Source organism: Podarcis gaigeae (genome assembly GCF_964106915.1).
Source record: "Podarcis gaigeae genome assembly, chromosome: 12".
Taxonomy (NCBI): Eukaryota; Metazoa; Chordata; class Lepidosauria; order Squamata; family Lacertidae; genus Podarcis; species Podarcis gaigeae.
Genome location: NC_139688.1, coordinates 27,560,620 through 27,583,939, shown reverse-complemented (window position 1 = coordinate 27,583,939; position 23,320 = coordinate 27,560,620). Strand labels below are relative to the sequence as shown.

The window sequence follows — 23,320 nt, the reverse complement described above, 5'->3', positions numbered from 1 at the left end:
TTGCACAGACATAGTAACTGAAAGGAAAGAAGAGGAAGAAGTATGTGACCACACTGAGAAGTTTCATGCTCACAGAGAGAGAGCCTGGAGCCAAGCAGAGCTCATTACAGGAGCTTGCATTTGACTAGAAGTAACTCAAAGTGGGTCCAAATTATGCAGTGCTGTCAGCTGAGGCTTGTGAAAAAATTTCCCCATGGTTGGTTTAGAGCTGCAAAAACGAGGTTGTATCTCAAGATGATGAAAATAATGAGGATTTTATTTTCAAAGCAATCCCTCACATTTCAGCCAATTATTGTTTACAGGTATTCTGCAGGGTGCTTTCCAATTTTTGCATTTTTTTGCATTTTTGTGTACAGCACAAAAACAGAACTGATGAGAGCCCAAGCAACATTAGAGAGGGATTTTGTGAGATTATCTCACTTTGGGGCTGTGACATCTGCTAGTTCCTTGCCTGCCATTTGGACTCCCTGGGGTCAAAACACAAAGACCTTCTACTGGAAAGCAAACTAGGGTATTTGACATTGTGCTGTCATTATTTAATTTTATGGAAGATCCAGACACCTCTTTCTCCTCCCCCCCGCATTCAGTAAGCGTCGTGTCAGTTCTAGGGAAATCACATGTTCCCAGGATATAGGCTGCAGTTTGCTGGGAAAATATGATTTCCCCTTGTCTGGTACATCTGTTTCTGCTTGGTGGTTCCTCCCCATAATGGGAGGTTTCAGTTTTAAATATTCAATTTTAACACTGTTTTCATGGAGGCTAGACTAATCCAGTAGAGAGGGGCCATAGTTCAACGGTAGAGCCCATGCTTTGCATGCAGAATGTCTCAGGTTCAATTCCAGGCATTATCAGTTTAAGGTCAGGTAGCAGCTGATCCCAAAGATGTCTTCCTCAAAGCTAGTTAAGAAAACTGTGTTTTGTTTTGTTTTGTTTTGTGTTGTTTTGTTTTGTTTCAGTTGTCATATTACCATCATTCCTCATTGTGTTGCTGTTGGTTTCCACAGTTCAGGAAGGTTGAGCTTGGAGCTGTTGCTTCAGTAATAAACCTGTTCAGACGGAGAGCTTATCAGAGGAGCTGGAGGTTCCACCCCTTCCTGGTCCTTTGTCAGGACTTGACTTACACATGCTTCTCCCATCTCTCAAGTAGCTAGTTGAGAACTTTGCTGGTGGCATTGAAGCTCCTGCCTGGAGTGTCACCTCTTCCAATCCTGTGGCCCTGGGGGGTGATTGGCAGGGTGTCTGACGGTGGGGCAGGAACCAAGGCAAGCAGTATTGAGACCTCTGGTCCTGGGGTGAGAATGTCCGGATCAGACGGCTGTTCACGGAGGGAGGGGGAAATAAAAATAGAGAAAAGCCAACCCCACTGCTGCCTGTCTAATTCACCCTCCTAGTAACCTGGGATTTTTTTTTTACAGACCCCAGAATAGAACCACACACATCTTGGCAAATAAAAGCAGTTGTTCCTCAATAAAAATGTTATAAATTCTTCCATCTTACAATTCTGTAGTGAGTTGCTTACATAGTCATTGGACTGTGGTGGGTTTAAAAAAAAAAGAATGCTGTTATGGAGTTCCTGTCATTTCCTTGAAGGTGACAAAAATATTGGAAGGTTGACGACCACAAGCAGACATTTTAATTGGGTGATATGAGTGAATTTGCAACGCTCTTTCGAAAATATTTGATGCTGGATTGTGGAGAAAGTAAGAACATCACGAGAGGCAGCTACCATCTTAGCTGGCTATACTGTACTAACAATGACAGAATCCAGATATTTGTGTTTGGAAGTTATTTCTCTTGGTTTTCATCTCTGGCTTCCAGCCCAGAATTTGAGGCTGCTGTATTGGCAGTTCTAGAGGGTCCCACGTGGCTCTCCGTAGTGTATTTGGATTAGAAATGGGAGGTCTTGTTTTTCTCCTAAACACTAGTTTCCCTTTCCTATTGTACATACTTGGTGGATTTTGTCATGCTGTGAGGTGGTTTCCAATGAGTTAATCTGTTGAAAATGCTTTGATACTCATGCCTGGCTCAGGATGAGTCATTCTTAAGGAACTAAGTATAAGGCTTGCAAAAATAGGCTTTCTACCTTTAATGCATGTGGCTTCCTTGTTGCAGAAGACATAAATAGGTTCCTCATATTCACAATTAATTTTGTTTCTATTGTTTGGATAAGGACTAGCCCTGACATTGGCTTGTACATTGAATGTAGCTCTACTCATTTCAAATGCACAACTTATGGAGTTGCTTTCAGTGGCACTATTAAACCCAAAGCATTTGTTTTAGACTTATGAGACACGCATAGAGCTTCTTTTTTAAAAGACTTTTCAGCTCTCACTTGGGAGAAAAATATTATGTTGGAAATGGTTTGGGAAGAGTGGATTCTAACAACCAGCTTTTTCTCTCTCAGTGAGCATTGATTTTCACAGTCTCCAAGTGGTGGGAAGCAACTGAACTGTCTGAAGGGTCCAACAAACCCCACAGCTAGCATATGTTGGATGGATTTCAAAATGGATTCTTTTGGTTGGTCAGACACTGAAGAAGCTAAAGCAGCCAAGACTGGGAAATACATAGTAAAGCTAGATGAAGGATGTTTTAAAAAATTACTTCAATTACAGAAGGTGTTTCTGTTTTTCTTTTCAGGGCACTTTTTCGTGGAAACTCGGATGTTGATCAGCTAGGAAAAATCTTTGAGTAAGTAATAGCTTCCTGCATTTTTTTTCACATAATTAATTTTTAGTGCAATAAGTGCACAGGAATCATTCATCTGTTGCTGAGTCCAGATACTGCCCTTCTAAATAAAACTTCTATCATACTTTCCAAGCACTAGATATGCCTTTTTTATAGGAGGGGCAAATCCCTTTCTTCAGATTGACTGCTCTATAGAATGTCACTACAGGAATGTCACCAGCATCTGTTGCCTATTGTCTTTAATGATGTTGGTGACAGCAATGCAAATCCCCCTCCCCACTTAGTGAAATTCTATTATTTCATATTTTTTTAAGAACAAGCATGTTAGCAGTCTCTTCCATGTCTGTGTTCCATGAGAAGTGCCACAATTCTGGAATCAAATGTTCATCCTACAATTGTATTGAGTCTTCTTGCTTTTTAATTTCATAAAGTGGCAAGGCTTCCCCCTAGTGCCTTACAATTTCAGGAATTTTTGTACAGTGTATTTCTTTTCTAGGTGTACCCTAACCTGCTATGCAGAGGCAGCACTGGATCATCCATCAAATCTCTTTGCTTTTGTTTCATACTATGGCATAGCTGTGATGTGGTCTCCTTTCTCTTCCTTTCCCATCCATTCTCCTTACCTTGTGTTCCTTGCCTTTTTAGATTGTAAGCCTGAAGGCAATTCCCCCATCTCCGCACTTAAATTGATGTGAGCCAATTGGCCTGCAAAGATGGGTAGATGGGTAGCTGCATACTGGCTGGTCCTTCATCCCTTGTAGCCAGGCCGTCTCCTGTGCATACATTATATAAGGGATGAGAAACTTCCGGCCATCCAGAAGTTGCTGGACTCCAGTTCCTATCAGTCCTAGCCAGCCTCACCAGCAGTCAGGGGTTGGGAAAGTGAAGAGTCCGAGTACATCTGGAAGGCTACAGGTTCCCCATCACTGCTTTATGTGCAGATAATAGTTTGTACCACTGCAGCAAATGGCACTGGAGTACCCAGTCTTGGGACAGTTTACAGAGGATTGCTCCTATTGAATAATAGAAATTCTGGGCTCCTTTGGGAGAAAGGGCAAGATACAATTTTAATAATTAAATTAAATTAATCCCCTTTGGCACTGCAGTGGTCCGCTGCTTGATACCATTGTAGTCAAAATGGGACTTTATTTTATGATACATATTTTAAAGTCCTAATTCTATTTGTTTCCCCTTGTTAAGTCAGTATAGTGTTTTAAAAATTGGGATTGAATGGCAAGTAGCTTCTGCTCTAGTCTGCTACTTAGAGTTCCCCGTTGTTTGGCACAACAACCTGCAGAAATGAAAAGAAAGACTTCCCGATGCCTTTTTAACACACTTTTTAGGAAACCCTTTCTTCAGCTGTAGAAGAATGACCAAGCTATGGATAGCATAGGTCATCAGTCTTGAAGAGCGGCTGCATGCATGAACTGCAGACATGAATGGTAGAGAAGTGATGCTCGGCAAACTCAGGATGGAGAATAAAAACAAACACTGTATTAACAGGGAGCTTAAGCTTCTGCTAGGCATTAGTGTGCAAGCCTCTAAGCACTGACTTCTTTGTTCTCTCCTTTCTGTTTCTTATGCTCATTTTTATGTAGTCTTTCTTACTAGAATGTGCACCAGCCCAGGCAACATGACCGATGGTTGTTTTTAACCATCAAGCAAGGAAGCCTGGGTTGTTGGGGATTGTTTGTTTGTTATAAAATTTATATCCCACCTTTCCTCCCAAAAGAGCCCAGGGTGGCGATATATCACCGGAAATCTTTAAAAATAAAAAAGAGTGGCCCATACATAACATAAACACAGGATATTTTAAAAGTTAAAACATATATGCTCCAGATCCACACATGCAGCAGACTTCTACAGCATGCATCAGATGGGTAGATGCCCACTGAATGGATTGAAGAAAGAGGGTGAAAGGGAGAAAAAGCTCCTGCTCTTTACTGTGCTCATATTCTTCCCAACCTCAGTTTTACATTTTTTATTTCTTACTGTTGACAGTTTAGTAACATTTTTATTTAAGTGCTATTCTGTATATTCTGTCAGCAATATTCCAGTATATTAAGAAGGCTACAGTATGTTGGGGCACTTTAGTTTAGAGAAAGGTAAGTAAAGGGGGATATAATAGGAGATATCTGAATTTATTGATTATTTATTTAGCATAAAATAATGCATGGTATTGAGGAATTGGATAGAGAACTCATAAGAGTAGAACCCGGGGTCCATTCAACAAAACTGAATGTTAGAACATTCAAGACAGATAAACGGACATTCTTTTCATCTAGTACATGGCTAAACTATGGAAAGCAGCTGCTGCAAGATATAGTGACAGTAACTGGCTTGAATGGCTTCAGATTTGCAGGGGGATAGGGCTACTAATGGATGCGGGTGGTGCTGTGGTCTAAACCACAGAGCCTAGGACTTGTGGATCAGAAGGTCGGCAGTTCAAATCCTCGCAACAGGGTGAGCTCCCGTTGCTCAGTCCCAGCTCCTGCCCACCTAGCAGTTCGAAAGCACATCAAGTGCAAGTAGATAAATAGGTACCGCTCCGGCAGGAAGGTAAACGGCATATCCATGCGCTGCTCTGGTTCACCAGAAGTGGCTTAGTCATACTGGCCACGTGACCTGGAAGCTGTCTGCAGACAAATGCCGGATCCCTCAGCCTATAGAACGAGATAAGTGCACAACCCCAGAGTCATCCGTGACTGGACCTTATGGACAGGGGTACCTCTACCTTTTAAGGCTACCAATGGCTACTGGTCTTGATGGCTAGATTTTACCTCCAGTACCATAGGCAGCATGCTTCTGGATGCTTGTTGCTGGAGTATACAAATGAAAGAGTGCTGGGACATTTATGGCCTTTTGTTGTTGGCTTTTTGGCTTCCCATGGGCATATGGTTGGGCAGCTGAACTACAACTCCCATCAGCCCTAGGCAGGCATGGCCAATAGCCAGGGGTGACGGGAGTTGTAATTCAGAAACATCTTGCGAGCCAAAGGTTCCCTACACCTTTGGAAGATCATGGCAAGGGAAGGAAATCTTATTTTCTCCAGACCAATTTATTCAGTTCTGAAAAGCCACTTTTCCAAAGAGCTTTTTAGAAAAGAGTCAAACAGTGCTTTTGCCAAACTTATCACTGTCCAATTTTAAAACTGTATCGTATCTGTTTCTGGAGATTTTTATTTTGGACAACACGATTTCAATAGCTGTTTTTTGTCTTTACCAAGTTGGCTTCCATTTCCTGTGTGCTCTGCCCCACTGTATATGACTCATCAGCATGGCTAATTTGTCATGCCCCTGAATAGCTTTTCCTGCGCAGTCTAGAAAAAGTCAGCCCTCAGTGGTTTGGTCTTTTTGGCGCTGGGAATGATCCCTTCAGTTCATTTATATATGGCTTTACTAGATAAAGAATGCTTTGATATGTGCACTGTGCGTTTTTTCATGGCATAAGAAGCATGGCTGCAATCGTTTTTTTTAAAAAAATAAAGAATACAAATTATTTATGACATTTCTGGTGGGGGAAATGAGCCAGGACATGGCTGAGCAGCCAGAAAACAGCTTTTTCTATTTGTTTCTAGTGGGTGCAATTACCTGTGTGGAAAAGAATTTCCCCATGAATCTGAAAGAGAAAATGCTATGCCAACTTGAGCAGCCACAAGACATTCATTATTGCAAGTCTTCTTGCAGCGGCAGGGAAATGGCCAAGTCTCTGTTCCAGCTGTACTTTACTATTTCTAGCATTTCTCTTGCTTCAGAATAAGCTTAGTAGCACTTTCCTGTTTCCACAACTGGCAGCCCCAAAAATCTAATTGATTGCACAAAGATGCTGCTTGCATCTCTGAGTGGGCACATACATCACAATTTGTTTTCTGCGGACTGCAGTAGGAACAGGAATGGGCAGAAGATAGATCAGGCTCTAAGTGGGAGATCTCTGGGTGCTTTGAAGTATGTTGACAAGGGTTCCTGAATCGGAGCTGTTTAACAAATATTGATGTTGATGTTTTAATGTTATATTGATTTATATAACCCAGGTTTGATTATGCATTCCTTTTATATTGTACCTCACTCTGGGATCATTTTAATCAAGGGCAGAGCAGAAACCTTTTAAATAAGTAAATAGTAATGGCGACAACAAAATTAGTCCTCCCCGCTTTCTAAAGAGAGGGGGCAGGAATAGAATTCTGTACAGAAGGACTGTGCCCTTGGTTCAGTTCTGGTGCTCAAAACAAATTTATGGACTCTGAATAATTTAATTCTAAGTGCTTTTAGCACTCGAGTCTGGTTGGGATTCTAGGGGAAAAAAGTAGATTCTGCAAGTCTAAAGCCTGCCCATCCCTGGAGTATGTTATCCATGGAAATGCTATGCTTACACAGGTGCAATGCATAAAAAGAGGTAAAGCTAAGCATAAGGTAAGAAGCAGCTCCTTTCTCTTTGCAATGGGATATGTGAGAGGAAACAGAGCTTCCAATTTGGTTGTATATATCCACCTCCTTGAGACAAACTGTTGTGTAATGCTTTCTGTGCTGTTTCAACTCCTTGCCCTACAGTTTCCTGCAACGCTTTAAGCGAGAGCCATTTCTGCCTCGCCTCTCATTGCTCTTTTTGTGATGTTGCTTATAGAACCAAGGGAAGTGCACCAAGTAGTTCAAGAGGTAGCAAGTGCGAGTGGTTGCTGTAATTCCCAGGGTAATTGTAAAGTTCATTTGGGATTATAGAATCCTAGGACTGGGCTGGACCAAAAGGCTATCTGAACCAACTTCCTGCTGTGATGAAGGACCGTCCCTCCATCCATCTGCTGCTTTCCTATACCTTTTGTTTATTTTTCTCATACATGGGCAGAAGGGCAGCTGAACAACCAAATGCGTTGAGCACCTAGGAAAAGTGTTGTAAAAATACCAGGACTGCGGTCCTGAGCACATTCGAGTGGAAGCAATTTCCATTGCAATAGGTGTTGACATCATCAGTGATGTTGGTTTTCTGGGAAAATTTGAGTGGGAAATTAGAATTCACATTAGGATAATTTGTATAGGGAAATTTGCATGGGAAAATGTTCAGTTTGCATCAGAAAAAATTATCAGGTCCCCTAGAGTGTATTCTGGTTTAGTATGTTGACGTTACTTGCATTTAGTAAGCATAGCAAAATAATTAGAAATGGCCAACCTCACTTTATACTGTATTTGCATTTGACAGCCATTCATTGTGACTAATGAACTTATGAAACCTGGAATTTTTCTGTGGAGAAATAAGCGCTGGAAAGGTGTCCTGCCCACATCACTGGTCATCACTATTTACTACTGTATTTTTTATTTATTTGTAACTAGTTCTCAAGGTGTTGATTCATATATATTCACATGAATTGCGGTTAGGTCATGTGTTTTGTGTATCTGTAAGAAACAGCATGCTATCTATATGTTGACTGCATATCTTGCATTGCCCCACACTTCGGGGATACATGCATGTAGCTGCCATCATGTATGTCAGTCCTGGGAGTGTAATATTGAAAAATAGCAGTTGTGGGAAGCTGAAGTAACTCACTGTCAGTCACCTAAAAAAATACGGTACATTATGATATGATGAATAAATGCAAATAATAATAAGTATTCTTATTATTAAGCACTTACTCTGTGTGTGTGTGGGTAGGTGTGTGTGTGTATGAATGAATGAATGAATGAATGAATGAATGAATGAATGAAAAAAAGATAGGACAGTCCCCGTCCAAAAACTCAAATCTTAATAGGAATGTGAAATACAATACAAAAGGAGAGAAGAATGGAGAGGGAAGAAGAAAACACATAATAAATAATGGCATCACTCGGCATCCAGTTAATGTATATGCAAATACTTAAGCCTTTATATGGTAAACCTGCTCAACCTCTACTGAAAAATAAAATAATAAACTGATAAAGTATTGGGGTTGTATTCAATTAAGTTTTATTCAGAGAATATTTTTTTCTGTAAACCGCCCTGACACCTGCGGGTATAGGGTGGTATATAAATTCAATAAATAAAATAATGAAATAAAAATAATGAAATACCTACTGCAATTAATGACCCTGTTAGCTGTGCCTATGGATTTTAAAGGATCTACTCTGAGTAGGACCAATGCAAACTATTTGTGACATTTCTGGTGGGGAAAATGCATTGAATACAACCTTTCCTCTCCCATTAATTGTGGTTATAGTTTTGTTTCATTTTGTATTGATTTCATTTTTAGTTATTTTCACTTATATCCCCTTCAAAACCTCCCAGCAGTTCACCTGGGCCGCCCAGGCCGCCTCTCTCCTCCGGGCTGGGCTTTAATAAGATACCAGCATCTAGTGTGTTTTGTATCCTCTGGTTTTTTCCTGTGCTTCTTTTGCCTTTCGGCTAATCCTGTTATAAGGACATTCAGTTGATGTTATGTGCCATCCCGGGGTGTTTTTATATTACATTGTGGAGGAATTTTTAAATATTACTGGGGAAATTCTGCATTAGTGTAGGTTTGATTTAAAAAAAAACTGACATAAATAAAGCTGCTATGATAAAGACAGTTGCAACAGAGGATGTTGAAAGCTATTTTTTTTATTTCTGACTGTACGTTTAATTTGCTAGTAAACCATGCATGCAAGACTTATGAGTTTGCACAACGGTCACAACAAAATCAACCTGCTTATGGGTGGTCTTCAGCACTAGGCGGGATCTGCAAGGTTATCCTGTGCCTTGTGGTTATTGGGTAGCCAAAATCAGCACTCCTGACACCTGCAGAATCCTCCACCTTGAGATACAGTAACAGCTTCACTAGACATGCTCACTAAAAGAACGGTTCCTGGGAAACTAGAGCAGTGCTGCCGCCTTGTGGCGCAACACAAACATTTCCTTCTTGTTTCCCGGCCTTCCACGTGGCTTTGTGCCTCAAAGGAATACTAAACTCAATTGCAAATGCCAGTTTTGCTTATAATCTGGTATAAAATGACAGCTGAATATCTCAATGAGGCGTCCATCAGGGACCCCTGCTTCCCTTGCTTTCTGCCTGCAGCCCTGTTTTTTAAACCTTCTGCCTTGTCCATTTAATTCCCAACTGCAATCAAACTTTTAGGTACAGTATTTGTAACTGCATTTGCCTACATTCCCAGGCTGGGATCCCCCATTCTTCTCTCTCTCTGTTGTTTTTCAACATTGTCTGTTTTGGATTCTAATCTCTTTGGGTACAGACACCTGTATGTTTCCCCTTATGTGGCCATAAGCTGCAATGCCACTGAAAAATAAGAACAGTGATAATAAGCAAACTCTGATATATCCTGATACATGAGGTTTTTCTGGCTGCAGTCCTAACCCACTAGCCTTGGAGTGATCCCCATTGAATTATAATTGGCTTTTGCTTTTTAAACTTTGGGAGTAGAGGGTGGAGGATTTTGGGGGGCACAGCTGGCTCAGCCACTAGGCAGACTTAATCAGCTGCTTCAGGCAGCAGAAGCCCCCAAGGCGACAGCCCTGCGGACACCCCACCTGCTCCAGCGCAGAAGCGGTGCCGGCGTCAGCTGAAATCGTGTGAGGTCTTGCTGAGTGTGCGAGATCTCACATGATTAGCATCAGCTGCATCAGCGATGGCACCAGTTTGGGGGAAGTGTGCTTTAGAGGGATAGTGCCAGGATGTGGCACAAAGTGCATTTTTCAAGTGGGTGAGATATGTCATCAGATAGTGAAAAAGAAGCGCAGGGGTGTGAATGAAGCAGTAAGTAGTGGTGCTTTTCTTGGAGCTAAATGCCTGATTCTTTCTTCCTTTCTTCCTTCCTTGCACAGTGCAATTGGGCTTCCTAAAGAAGAGGACTGGCCCAGTGACGTTGCCCTCCCAAGGAATGCTTTTCCTGCTAGAGATCCACAGCCCATTGAGCTTTTCGTAACGGATATTGATGAACTAGGCAAAGACTTGCTGCTTGTAAGTGTCTGCTCCACTGAAACTTTAGAAACTAGCTACTGCCAGTATCACGTGACCCAAACAAAAAGCAATATGCTTTATACCTCGGGTTAAGAACTTAATTCGTTCTGGAGGTCCGTTCTTAACCTCAAACTGTTCTTAACCTGAGGTACCACTTTAGCTAATGGGGCCTCCAGCTGCCGCCACGCCGCCAGAGCACGATTTCTGTTCTCATCCTGAAGCAAAGTTCTTAACCTGAGGTACTATTTCTGGGTTAGCGGAGTCTGTAACCTGAAACGTCTTTAACCCGAGGTACCACTGTATATGAAATTAATAGGAGTAGTGATGATGGGTGCAAATGTCAGAACCTCTGATTATATCTTTTTAAAAATATCCATAAATGAAGTGTGTTAAAATCTTTTCTGCTCATTTTGGATATTAATAATTATAGTGTTTCTCTCCCTCATGGTAGATTGCGGCTGGGTTGGAAGCAAGGGCACAAAACCTCAGTTTTCCCATTATTTTCCTTTAATAAAGGAACTGCTGCCATTCTTTGCTAAGCTTTTAAGGGACAGTATCATAAGATGAGCCTTGCTGTTGTCTTAGACTCCACTTCTAATTTGTAATTGTTGTCTCATTTTCCCTACATACAGAAATGTTTGGCATTCAACCCCACAAAGAGAATATCAGCTTACGATGCCTTATCTCACCCTTATTTTCATGATCTGGAGAAATGCAAGGAGAATACAGACTCTGATTTGTCATCCCTTCAAAACACCACTGAGATGACTACACCATAAGGCTGCTTGAGGTCCAACTTACAGATGAACAAAATGTAGATGATAAGGTCACCGTTGAGGGTTAAAAAAACCCATAGCTGTCTGACTGAAGGTTATTCCCCAGAGGCTCTATGCGTTGTCTGAGTGCTTCTTCGGGGTGATGACCTGCTTCTCCTCGGAAAATGACCAAGTTGCCTTCATCAAAGCAAATGCAAGAGTCAAGGTTTCCAATGACTCCCTCTGTGGCTTGATGTTTGTTTAGTTGACCTGAGGATCACCAGGTGAAGAGAAGCTGCTGACCAGTTTTTGCTGCCATTTTCTTCTTCCTTACATTGAATGGTGCCGTCGTGGATTAGAGAAATCCAGTCTCACTACCAAAAACTGACCTAACCTCGGTGTCTAGGTGCTGAAGTCTGATTTGGTACTTCTTTGGAGTTAACGGTGATAGTCTGTTTGCTTTGCTTAAAAAAAATGATTTCAGAAAATTACTTCCTTAAAAGCAATATTTAAAAGAATGACATTGAAAATACTGAACCTCTATACAGCCTGCAGTTAAGAGAAATGTGTACAAACACATCTGGCTATTGTAATCACACAGGAATGTCCTTCCCTGATAGGAAACATGAGATGATAATTACAGCATTTTGTTGCTACTCATAATAACTTGTGTCTCTAGCTTAATGCACAAGGGTATTATTAACAAGATTGTGCACATATGGAAAAGGGAAAAGGTGGGGTTTCTTTTAAAAAAAAGAATGTGAGGATCACTTCTCTAGTCTGCTGATGTTATTATGTCAGTCATTGCAAAGTGTAACTTCTTTATCCATCCTTTCATGATACTGCTGTGCATCTTCAGCAGTGATACATTTCTGACATCTATCATGCCCAGTTAACATGCTTAAATGGGTATACGAAAAACCAAGTGTTCCTTTAGTATTACCTCCATATTATTTTCAGCGAACAATGAAAAGCATGTGCTGAAATGTTTTGCCTGTCTTTGGAGAACAAATCTGACTTCACAATCCTATTGTCACTTACCTGGAAGTAAGATTCATTGAACTCAGTGGGACTTACTTTTGAACTGACAGGTATAGGGTTATAGTGCAAGGATGCAATCCTGTGTGCTTTTTCCTGGGCGTAAGCTACATTGAGCACAGTGGAACTGACTTCCGAGGAAGCATGCATAGGATTGTGTTGTTAGGAGGCAAACGCTCGCTACAGCATTGCTTAACATACAAACACTGAACGCCTTACCCACAATAAACCTCAGGCACTGGAGTGCACGAATTGTCCCTGCATATCAACCTCAGATCCTTTACATTTCATGTAATTTAGGATATTTTATTTTTCTACACCGTGAAGCAGGAGGAGCCCTTCTGAATCACCGTTTAGATTGATCGCTTTGCTCTGCTTTCTCTGCCAAACATGCCAGCCAGCTTTATTCAGTAATTCACCTAGCTGCCTTATCACAAATACTTTAAATGTTACATTAAATTTTGTATATATTTTAGTTTTAAGGGTTTTTGTTTTTTTAAAAAAATAGAATTTTAAAAAGAAAATTTATTTTTGTAGTATGGTTTTGATGAAATATTTTTAATCCACGAGAGAAAGATGTACTCCTAGCCTGGTTCTACTGTAGTGATCCAGATGTAACTCTAGGGAAATACTGCCCAAATATGTTACAGCTGTAACAACAGCAACAACCAGAGGGATAGGTGCTGTTGGTAATAACTGATGGCTAGTACTGTTAACACACACAATAATTATTGCTGTGCTAACCCATCCTTTTGTTTTTGTCGTTTCAATTTACTGGGGGCCGAACTCTATGGGACAATTGGGTAGTTCTGTCCTTGGGTACAATTTTCTCCCAGGGGACAGGCTGACCAGTATTAGACCCCTAGCATGGGGACAGGTGGCTTTAACCCTTTGCATTCCCAATCTGGAGTGGGGCTCTCCCCCCACCCACCCACCAAATCTGTTTAAATGGGACCTTTCTTTGCAATGCAAATTACAAGTGCAGGGAAGCCCGATCCAGATCAGAATGAGAGCACATAGGGTTAAAGCCCGCTAGCCCCAGGCTTGGTTGCCAATCAGAATAGGGAGGCCAGCACTGGATATGAGGACCTATACTCAAGGGCAGAACTATGCTGGTAAGGTCACTTGTAATTTGGCCCTGAACTGTATCAGCCACTCTTTTGTCCCTGCATGTTCACTTGTAGGAGATTCCTCCAACATTTGCTGGTGCATTCTCCATGCAGCAGCAGGGAAATGGAAGGATGTTGGTGTGCAAAAGTTCTCCAACACAGTGGACTTTCCCCCCAGGTGGTGCTGCTCATCCTTTGCCCTAAAGCCTCAAATGAAGTGTAGAGAAAGCTTTCTTTTGGGTGTGCCCTGAGCATCGCATGGCACAAAAGGTTTGCTTTAGGTGCAGTGTGTAGCTTCACTTTGCATGCTTAATTTTCCTAGTCTTTAAGTAGTGGGCACGTAGATGCCCAGTCAGAGCAAGGGGAGGGGATGACCCTTTTCTACCACCAACATCCCATGGTGTGATCCTGACTAAAATTGCCCCCTCGTGCCCCATTGCTTTTTTGGGCACAAGGGAAGGTGCTATTGGCACAAACAACAACTGTGCGGTGGGGTTTTGATTTTACTCAATATCACATTGCAAGAGTAAAGGGGTAAAAAAAATCCCCACTGTAGGCCTGATCACGCCCTGCCCCATACAGATGGCATTCAGAACTATAAAAAATTAAGCTCCCAGGACCAAACTATCCTTTCATATGTCCCACTGATGCAATTGGAGAGGTGTGAAATTATTCTGAGTGCTACCACTAGGTGGTGCACATTTCCAGAATTTTGAAGGAAGCATCCCTTTTTTATGTTCCTATAAGCCAAAGGTCTATGAACAAAACACCTTTTACAAAAATCAATCAATGTATGTAGCCATGAGTGCCACTATCTCTATGATACTGTTTTTCTTATCTCTGAAAAAAATGTTATCTGCATACAGCCCAAATTAGCACTTTCCAGGACCTGTAATTTTTTCCGTAATCGAAGTACACCTGCATCTGGGAAGGACTATTGGGGGTGCACTGTAAAAAAGAATGCTATGCTATGTAAGTTTTCTGCCACTTAACAACACATCTAAAAGTTAATTTCCAGAAGCTGAAATCATCCATTTGTCATAGTATCCATAGCAGCATGTCACTAAAACTTAACCTGCTAATAGTTGATTTATGTTAGTCACAGGGCATAGCGATGTCATGACTTTAGGTCATGTCAAGTCCCACCATCTCACAGTTAATAGATGCAAAAGCACCTTGTGTGACCAGTCGCCAACCTCAGTCTCTTTCTAGTCTACTCAAATTGCTGCCATGTTTGAGGTGTAACCAAGCTGCCCAAGAGAGGATTGGGGAGACACCATAGCTCAGGGACAGACCACGATCTTTCCATATGGAGAGTCTCTGGTCCAGTCTCTGGCAACTCTGGAGAGCACTGCCAGCCAACATAGATGGGAACAGGCTAAATAGACAAATAGCCTGACCTGGTATAAAGCTGTTTCCTGGGTCCCTGATTAGAGAAGGAACCTTTCCATACTTCCCAGTGTACCCCTGGTTACTGGCATATTAATCCTGTCATTCAGCTGCTTATATTTTTGTTTGACTATCCCCTTTAAAAGTGTGTTGTCGCCCCCCCCCCCCCCGCAACACTAGGTGCCACAAAATATGTTATGGACCTCTGTAAAGTTTGGGATATGTAACTTTGTGCATATCTGCTCATTCAGCACAGGAATGGAACTATAAATGCTTAGGGCACCTCTGCATAGGAAGCTCTCCTGCCTCCACTTAAAATCTTTGGCCCCAATCCAGAGAGCCCCTCTAGAACGCACAAGGGCTTGGGGTGACCAGTGGGGCTCCTTGCTTTTTCCACTTCTGGCAGCAGTTCCGTATGCTGCACTGGAAGGTTCCCTGGTGTCTTAGGATCAGTTTTTCAGGCAGTTGTGATGAGATGGAAAGGAATCAGCCCCCCTTGCTGTACACGCCAAGCCCACCAAACAGCTCTCTGGATTGGGATCTATAGCACCAAAGCGGGTGTTCAGGAGGAGTCTTCTGTGGGAAAAGAAAAATACTTTGCAGGATAGGACATCCCTGTGAACCCAGACCGTTCAATAAATTTTGTGGGATATTGCATCAGCTACATGGTTCTTGCCATTTGCCATGCAGGTGGGATAGGTCAACACAGGCTCTGACTACTTAAGCATGTGCAGTGTGCAATCTGAGGCATAAAGCCCTAGGCTATGTTGTACTGTACACCAACATCCTCTGCCCCATTGGAAGGACATACCCTGAAGCTCTCATATCATTTAGTTCAGCTGCTTGGGTTAGCAGAAGTCACAGACTGGCTCTTTGCTTTGTTTGGTATCATAGATCAGCCTTGTTTGGATTGTCCACCTGCATTTTCATTTGCCAAAATCTATTGTCGTGTTGCCTAATGTATTGTGCTCCGTTTCTATATTTATATGAGATACTTGTTTTAGAATAATGTTTTATTTGTACAAAGGACAAATCTCTTGGCTGCTAGAAACAATGCCTATTTTAAAAGGTGGAATAATTAGATATGCTGTGATAGTCTTCTAGTTAAAAGATAACGTCTCCCTGCAAACTTACAAACATTATCAGGACTTCTATATAGATACATACCGGTCATAAAATGCGCATTATGCTTTAAAAGGTCAGGCATTTTAACTGTGTTTGCTGTGTTAAACGAAAGTGAATACAAAAGCATGCAGTGCTTTTGCGGTGTCTGCTACGTGAAACCTTTCTAATTAGTATCGTTCTGTTTGAACTGAAGTTTGGATGAGATTCGCTAGTACAATATGTGGATCAGAAATTCTCTACCAGTACTTTCTGTCAGATGTTCTCTCATATTCTGCTTTTGGACAGGGTGTTAATTAGTTCCATCCCACCCCACTCAATTTCATTGACTGGTATTGGGACATAATTTCAGGTATTCTATATCTGTAGAGATACAATGTTGAGACCAGAGCTTTGGAAGGCAGTGGACATTGTCCACAGTAGGTATACTTAGAGAATGGGTGGCTAGCCCGTGTCCTTTGTCTGCCTCCAGATATTGGACTTAAGTACCCATCAAGCCTGGCCAGTGGACAGGGATGATGGGACTTGTAGCTGAGCAGCATGTGGAAGGCTACAGGTTAGCCACCCTTGACCTAGAGAATCTATGAAATTAATAAGATTTTAGCATATAAACTCTGTGCTTGTGTTGCTCGTTCCCTCTGCATTCTGCCCAATGTTGCCAACTTCCCTTGTTCATAATATTGTTCAGCATATTGCCACAAATGCTTGCAAATGTGTGGTTCAGTGAGAATCAGCAGTTCAGTGAGGTTCAGCCGTTTCCTAGCATATAACATTCCAAACTTTCATTGTCAGCAAAGGGCTCTTCGCAAAATGGCTACTTCTGTCCAACCCATTTTTATCAAAATGTAGGGGAAAGACTATTCTTGGGTTACCCTCTGATTACAGGTTCTAGTCCATGAATGCTTAAGTTGTGAATTCCCAGCAATGTACCTTTTTGCCATTTTTATTCATTTGCTCTGAACCGATGGTGTTCAGACAATTGCAAAGGTCCTCTTTTATGAGTCAATGAGAACTGCTGGCTTTGTGATGACTTCAGGAGAGGTAAATTCTCACACGTTTTTGAGATTTTGCTCTGTAGTGGTCACTTGCTATTTCTGCTACTGAATTTGGTCAAGCACTTTACTCCTAAGCACAACTACAACCCACTGAAACCCCTCCAAGTACTGTGCTTTAAAAAAAAGTTCCTCACACTAGCATGAAGCCACGCCTCTAAGTATTTATATTGTGAACAACATAATGTAGAAAAGTGCATGGAGGTCGTGCAGGGAAATTATATAACCTGTTTAGGCAAAAACAGTATTGTGCATGTCCTGTTAGTACTGAGCTATGGGTAGCCATGCATGTGGGCAAATGAAAGTAGAAGTCCCATCATGACCAAGGCTAGAGTTGTGATGGTGCACTGGGGCAAATCCCATAGGAGGGCCTAGGCAGAATGTAGAAAGCAAGATCCATAGAAATGTAGCACAGCAGAGGTATAGCTGAGCATAGTTTGGGGAACAGTTCACCTGAAGAAGACTGGGCAAGATTGGGTAGGAGCAACAAGCAGGCAGATGAGGAAGCTAGAAGACTGGCAGGCAGAGAGACCCAAGAATAGTGGCAAAAATTGCCTTAGGAGGAGAGCTACAAAGCCACATAGCAGAGCCAGAATTTGGTTGTTGTCAAATCAAAGAGAGCCCTGACCAGGAAGCAACTGAAATCAATGAGGGTCAGGAGGAACTGATGGGCTGCCTGAAAGGACCTATGCTGGAACCTTGGAAGAGAAAAAATGGCTCACCACAGGAGCAAGGAAAGGAGGGTCGCCAGCGTGGACAGCTGCCTTATTCTGAGTCAGACCATTGGTGCATCCAGCTCTGTATTGCCTACACTGACCCAGTAGTGCCTTTATGCATTTCAGACAACGGTCTGTTCCAGCCATCCTTGGGAGATGCTGGAGATTGGAACAAAGCAGACTCTCCACCACTGAGCTATAGCCCTTCCCCAAGTACAATAATGAGAAACATACAAGGTATTGTGCAGACAAGCTGCATTTATTACTTAATCACTTGTTCCCAATGTATTTGGGTTGCTTTTCCTCGAGGGGATTTATCCAGCAGTTAGCGCTATACATATGGCATCTCTTGCATGCAGTGGGGTGCTATTGTCTCCAAACATGATTTCTGTCACTTCCAATGGGTCGCCACAAGGGGCACCAATGCACATTTTGGGAAATTAGTTCAGTTAATTCTTGACAATTAGCAGAAGAGGTAAAGTAGGAGCGAGGAGAGCCATTGCAGGTCCAAGCAAGCGTACAAGAACTCCATATAACTTTGGAGGAAATCATTTATAAAAACTTAAAAGTAGCCAAGTAAGCAAAAACCTTGCGTAAACCTTCATTAGGATAGAGCAGGATTTTAGTAAGTTTTGAAAGCTAATGATTAACGGATGCTAAGGCTATGGGAAATTGTGGTGCTAATGGGAAAAAGACTGTATTTCTGTACTGCATGCAGAAGGTCCCAAATTCAGTCTCGGGTATCTTCATTTGAAAGAATTGTAGGTGGTTGAACAAGGAAAGAGTCTGTCTAAGAACCTGCAGAGCAGCTGTATTTCTAAGGCAATAAATGCAAAAAGAGTATGGTAAAAAGAGACTGAATCCATGGGCATGACTTGTTCAAACTATTTTTTTATATAAGCTCTGGATCTAGTAACAAAAGTGATTCCATAGCAATTTACCTTTCTTGCACGGTGTGACATGATAACTTTAAAAGTATTTCACAACATGGAATCAAAACCCAGGGACACTTCCACATTAATACAATTTGTGTGTTGGAACTTTCATACAGAGGGGTTCGCTTTTCCTCGCTGTAAAAGCATAATGGCATCCTAGATTAAGGCTGCAGTTCTAACCCTCCCTCACCTGGGAGTAAGCATGATTAGGCTCACCTGTAGGTTATGTTTTTAAACCTACTTGCACTGTGTCTAGCACAATGTATAAGTTAATGGAAGGTACCAATGAATAGTCTTGACTGGTGCTGTTCAACATTTCGAGCGTTTTCATAAGGCACTTTAGAATGAGCTTGTCCAAAGCCATTTCAGGTCAAACCTGAAACACATAAGGTGTTCAGTTCTCTCATTAACCTGGTTTTTGCATTTGTAGGAGGAAATCCTGTTTTCCCTGGAGCGAGGGAAAGGAACCTGTCACCCTCCAGATGTTGCTTTCCTAACTATTGGCCATGCTGGCTGGGACTGATTGGAGTTCAAGTGCAACAATATCTGGAGGGCCACAGGCTCCCACCCCTCCACACCTTGTTCAGAGCCCAGATGCTAACAGTATACCCTGGTAGGTTCTGATATACAGCAAGATGAGTATTGGTGCAGCATTAGAGGCAACACGTTGCATGCAGAAGGTCCCAAATTCAGTCTCGGGTATCTTCATTTGAAAGAACCGTAGGTGGTTGAACAAGAAAGAGTCTGCCTAAGAACCTGCAGAGCAGCTGCCGGCCAGAGTAGACCATCCTGGGCTAGATGGGCTAATGGTCTGAAGCAGAATAAGGCACCTTTGTAAGTTCCTAACAAATTGTTCTCCTAGCTAAAAAGGAAAGCACTTAAAGCCCTGCCTAAGCCTTGGAGGGCCACTTTGATGGTGGAGTCAGCAGCAGAGAGGCCAGGGCCCTGACTCGCCACCCTGCAAAGTGGCCTCCTTACAAATCCTGTTGCCGCTGACTGGTAATCACATAGTACCATTCAGGAGGGCTGAATTTATATGGCGGGGGGCTTGCATTTTTTAATAATAATGATTTATCCCATGCTCCTTAGATCTACTAGGACATGGGTTGCTCTCCAGATGTTGTCAGGCTCCAACTCGCATTTGTCCAGCAACATGTGGAAGGTCACAGTTTTTCCACTTTTTATTCTTCTGATCCAGTACTGCTTTTTATTTTTGAATGATGTGTTCACCTTAGCAAGATCAAATACCAACTGAGGTCCCCATTTTCTCCACATATTTGGCGTGGCCTTCCTGAAGAGCCATCGGTAATAATCTGTTCTCCTTGACTCTGCATCTCATGCTGTGTCCCTCAATGCCATATTGTAGTGGTCTACCTAAAATGCCTTCCCCTTCAGCCATTCCACCTTTGCTTTTGCCACATATTGATGACAGAATAGTGTATATGGTGGGGAACACCTGCATTCCACCTCAGCCGCCTGCTGTTTAGACCCTGTTATAATATCCCCCCTCTTGCTAAAGAGAGTTGTGTGAAAGGCTGTGTGTCTGGGTTCACTGTGTAAACATAGAAGGTTGGTGCCTGGGGCAGAATTTGCCCTGTGAACCTGAGCATTCATATATTATTATATAAATATGTAAAAATCATTGCTTCAAAGACCTGTTTTATAACTTGAAATCCAGAATGTGGGGAATATGGTGCATTCTCTTAGAATCAAAACACGTTTTCATTTGTACATGTGCCATTGAGTAGTTATTATTATTATTATTATTATTATTATTATTATTATTATTATTATTATTATTATTTAGTCATGTATTTTTATTTCCTCACAAGTTAATATTCCTTCAGTCCTAGGGCCTGAACATGGAAATATACAAGAGCGGTATAATTTGTCGCCTGCAATTAAGCTAAATGCTTCAGTTGGTTTCAGCTGTGGTCCCAAGTACAGCTCCATCGTAATCAGTGGGATTTAACTTCTGTGCAATAGCCTTAATCCAATGGTTCTAATGGAAGTCTAGAACGTCATGGTCATGGAGTTTCACATCTAAGCACAAGGAGATCACTCTGTACACGACAAGAATCTCCTGTCCGTGCATGGATCCCTTCATGGAAGAGAACGGGAAGGTTTTGCACATGGACTGTGTCCCCTGGTTCTAAACTCTGGGTGTTTGGATGTGTAAGCAGAGCTCCCATGTAAATGGATCTCCCCGTTCACTTGAATAGATGGGAGCAGCACTGGGCTATCCTATTAAGGCGAACTGATAAGATTATGTGTGCATATAGAGTTCCCATGCTTCAGTTAGACTAATGGAGTGATCCTAAAACTTACTGTCCCAAATAAATGTTTTTGATTGAGCATCCCAAGTACCATGATACAAAATGCAGCTGTATCCATTTTTGGCAGACAGATATGCCAGTGCAAATATTGGTGACAGGGCTACAAATCATCCTACTAAAGTCAATTCCTCTAGCTCAGCTGGCTTGGGCTGTTACAGAAATAGAATAAAATCTCAATCCTCAACCCATTTATCCCCGAGTAGTTTCATTTACATTTCTTGAAGCCAACTGACTTTTCTACAGGATCATTGCAGTGCAAGTCATTTCAAGACGACAGTTTCAAGGTCTCGACCCTAAGCATAGTTGCTCTTCAACATCTTCCATTGAAACCAATGAGATTTACTTGGGAATAAGTGTGTTTACAATTGCAAGGGAGTGTTTGCAGTCTCAGGTTCCTGGTTCGTAACTGACTGATGCAGTGAGGACACATGGTTAGTAACAGCACTTGGACCCAATTGTTGGGGTCAACATTTGTTGAAAAGATGGACATTTATATCCAAGTTATTTTATCTGCAATGTAAATGATTGCTATTTTAATTGATGTGTGCTTTTCTTTACTAAAATGAATACTACTATTGGCTTCTCAGAGTTAAAAACAAGCGTAGTATATTACTAGCCTTTTTAGGGAACGTGTCAGTAGCTGCAAGTGTAGAAGGTCTGTGCTTTTACAATATAGGTTGCCTTAAAATGTTTTAGATATGCAAGCTGCTAATCTGATTGTAGGGACTAAATGTTAGACAGGATATAAAGTACATAATCTGAGTGAGCCGCATAGTATAATATTTGCATTTTGCAACTGAAGAGAGAAAGCTTATTGGACGTAGTATTTTTTAGGTCTCATTTGTTTGTTTTGGGTTTTTTTTAATGTATGTAAACTTGAAAGTTTTGGTAAAGCGAAATGTACATGTAGAACAGTAGAGTGGAAAAGGATCGTGCTGGAAATTAAAATTAGAAGAAAAGAGCTTGATTTATTTTCTGTGTTTTGGTTTGACATTGTCACTAGAAACTAGTCAGTGACGGATACCTAAAGCCGTTTCACTGATTTCTTGTCATTAGAGTAAGCCTTAGGTATCATTGTACATAAAGGTTTTTGTAACAGAAGGAGAGAGGGCCGTAGTGTTTTGATCCTGCTTACAGGCTTCCCACAGGCACCTGTGGGAAAAGGATGCTGGACTAAATGGGCCACTGGCCTGATCCACCAGGCTCTTGTTATGTTCTCTTAACTATGACTTACAAAGTATTCTGTGTTTATTGATAGGATTGCCAGCTTACCACAAAAGCTTTGACTAGCCTGCTCCCGTTTCTTTATTAATGGCATGATTTGCTGAAATCAGCAAATGACCCCTTTCTCAGCACTGAGATGAACATTATCACTGGCTAATGCTTGTAGATCAAGCCGCTGATTAAAATGCTTGCAACCTAATTGTTGAACCATAAATGAAAGCCACAGAGCTAGAAGTAAATATTGGCATCTGGATATGAAAGTCTGTATTTCAAAAGTACCGTTTTCATGGTTTAGGCTTAGTTGCAAGAGTTCATGCCTACCAAAATATTGATTCATTATGTGTATCCTTGTATAGGCGAATGGCTGGGGGAACATATTATGGTGACATTTGCTGTTAAATGTCTTTATCTTTATTTTTGTGATATTCTTTACCAAGATACTAATCATTGTACATTGGGGGGGGTGTTAAACTAGCAAGTGTCAAAATGGGAGTTTTTGGGTCATTCTCAAACAAATATTAAGTGTACTTTGAACTTGATGCCCTGAATAATTTCCTGTAACTCTGCAGTGCAGCAGGGACTCATCATATTCTGAGAGACATCTTTTTGTAAGGGATGCTGTTTTAAAATCTGAAATACCTGTGAATTTATAAAAGCCTTGGTGTACAATGTTATGGTGTTTAAAAAAAACAGATTAACATCACCTGGTTCCTGTGATTTATTATTATTGTTATTTTTCACTAGTAGATGCTCCCTATCAACTTTAGTGCAATCTGTCTAAACTAAAAGCAATGTAATATAAATGTGGTCTTCAACATGGTATCTCTTAAAATAAATCAGAGAAATTTCCTGGCAGCTTGGGGGGGGGGCACCAGAATCTAGATGCAAGTATGGTGAACTTGCCGGACTCCAACTCCCATCAGCCTGATGGTTAGGGATGATGGGAGCCATAGTCCAGCAAAATAGAATTGTAGAGTTGGAAGTGACCCCAGAGGATTATCTAGTCCTTCCTTTGCAATGCAGGAATCTCAACTGAAGCATCCA

The 23,320-nt window shown here is 41.6% G+C and overlaps 1 protein-coding gene across 4 annotated transcripts in view; it reads left to right on the top strand.

Annotated features, from left to right (window-relative positions):
• Nucleotides 1-22,979, top strand: part of CDK6 (cyclin dependent kinase 6) — a 110,160-nt gene extending 87,181 nt beyond the window's left edge. For all 4 annotated transcript variants that reach the window (XM_083705123.1, XM_083705125.1, XM_083705124.1 and 1 more), the window contains 4 exons: nt 2,638-2,688; nt 10,465-10,600; nt 11,233-16,464; nt 16,611-22,979. In XM_083705123.1, coding sequence (XP_083561249.1) covers nt 2,638-2,688; nt 10,465-10,600; nt 11,233-11,379 — 334 coding nt within the window. In that variant the 3' untranslated portion in view covers nt 11,380-16,464; nt 16,611-22,979. The remainder of the gene's footprint in view (nt 1-2,637; nt 2,689-10,464; nt 10,601-11,232; nt 16,465-16,610) is intronic.
• The last annotated feature ends 341 nt before the right edge of the window (nt 22,980-23,320 follow it).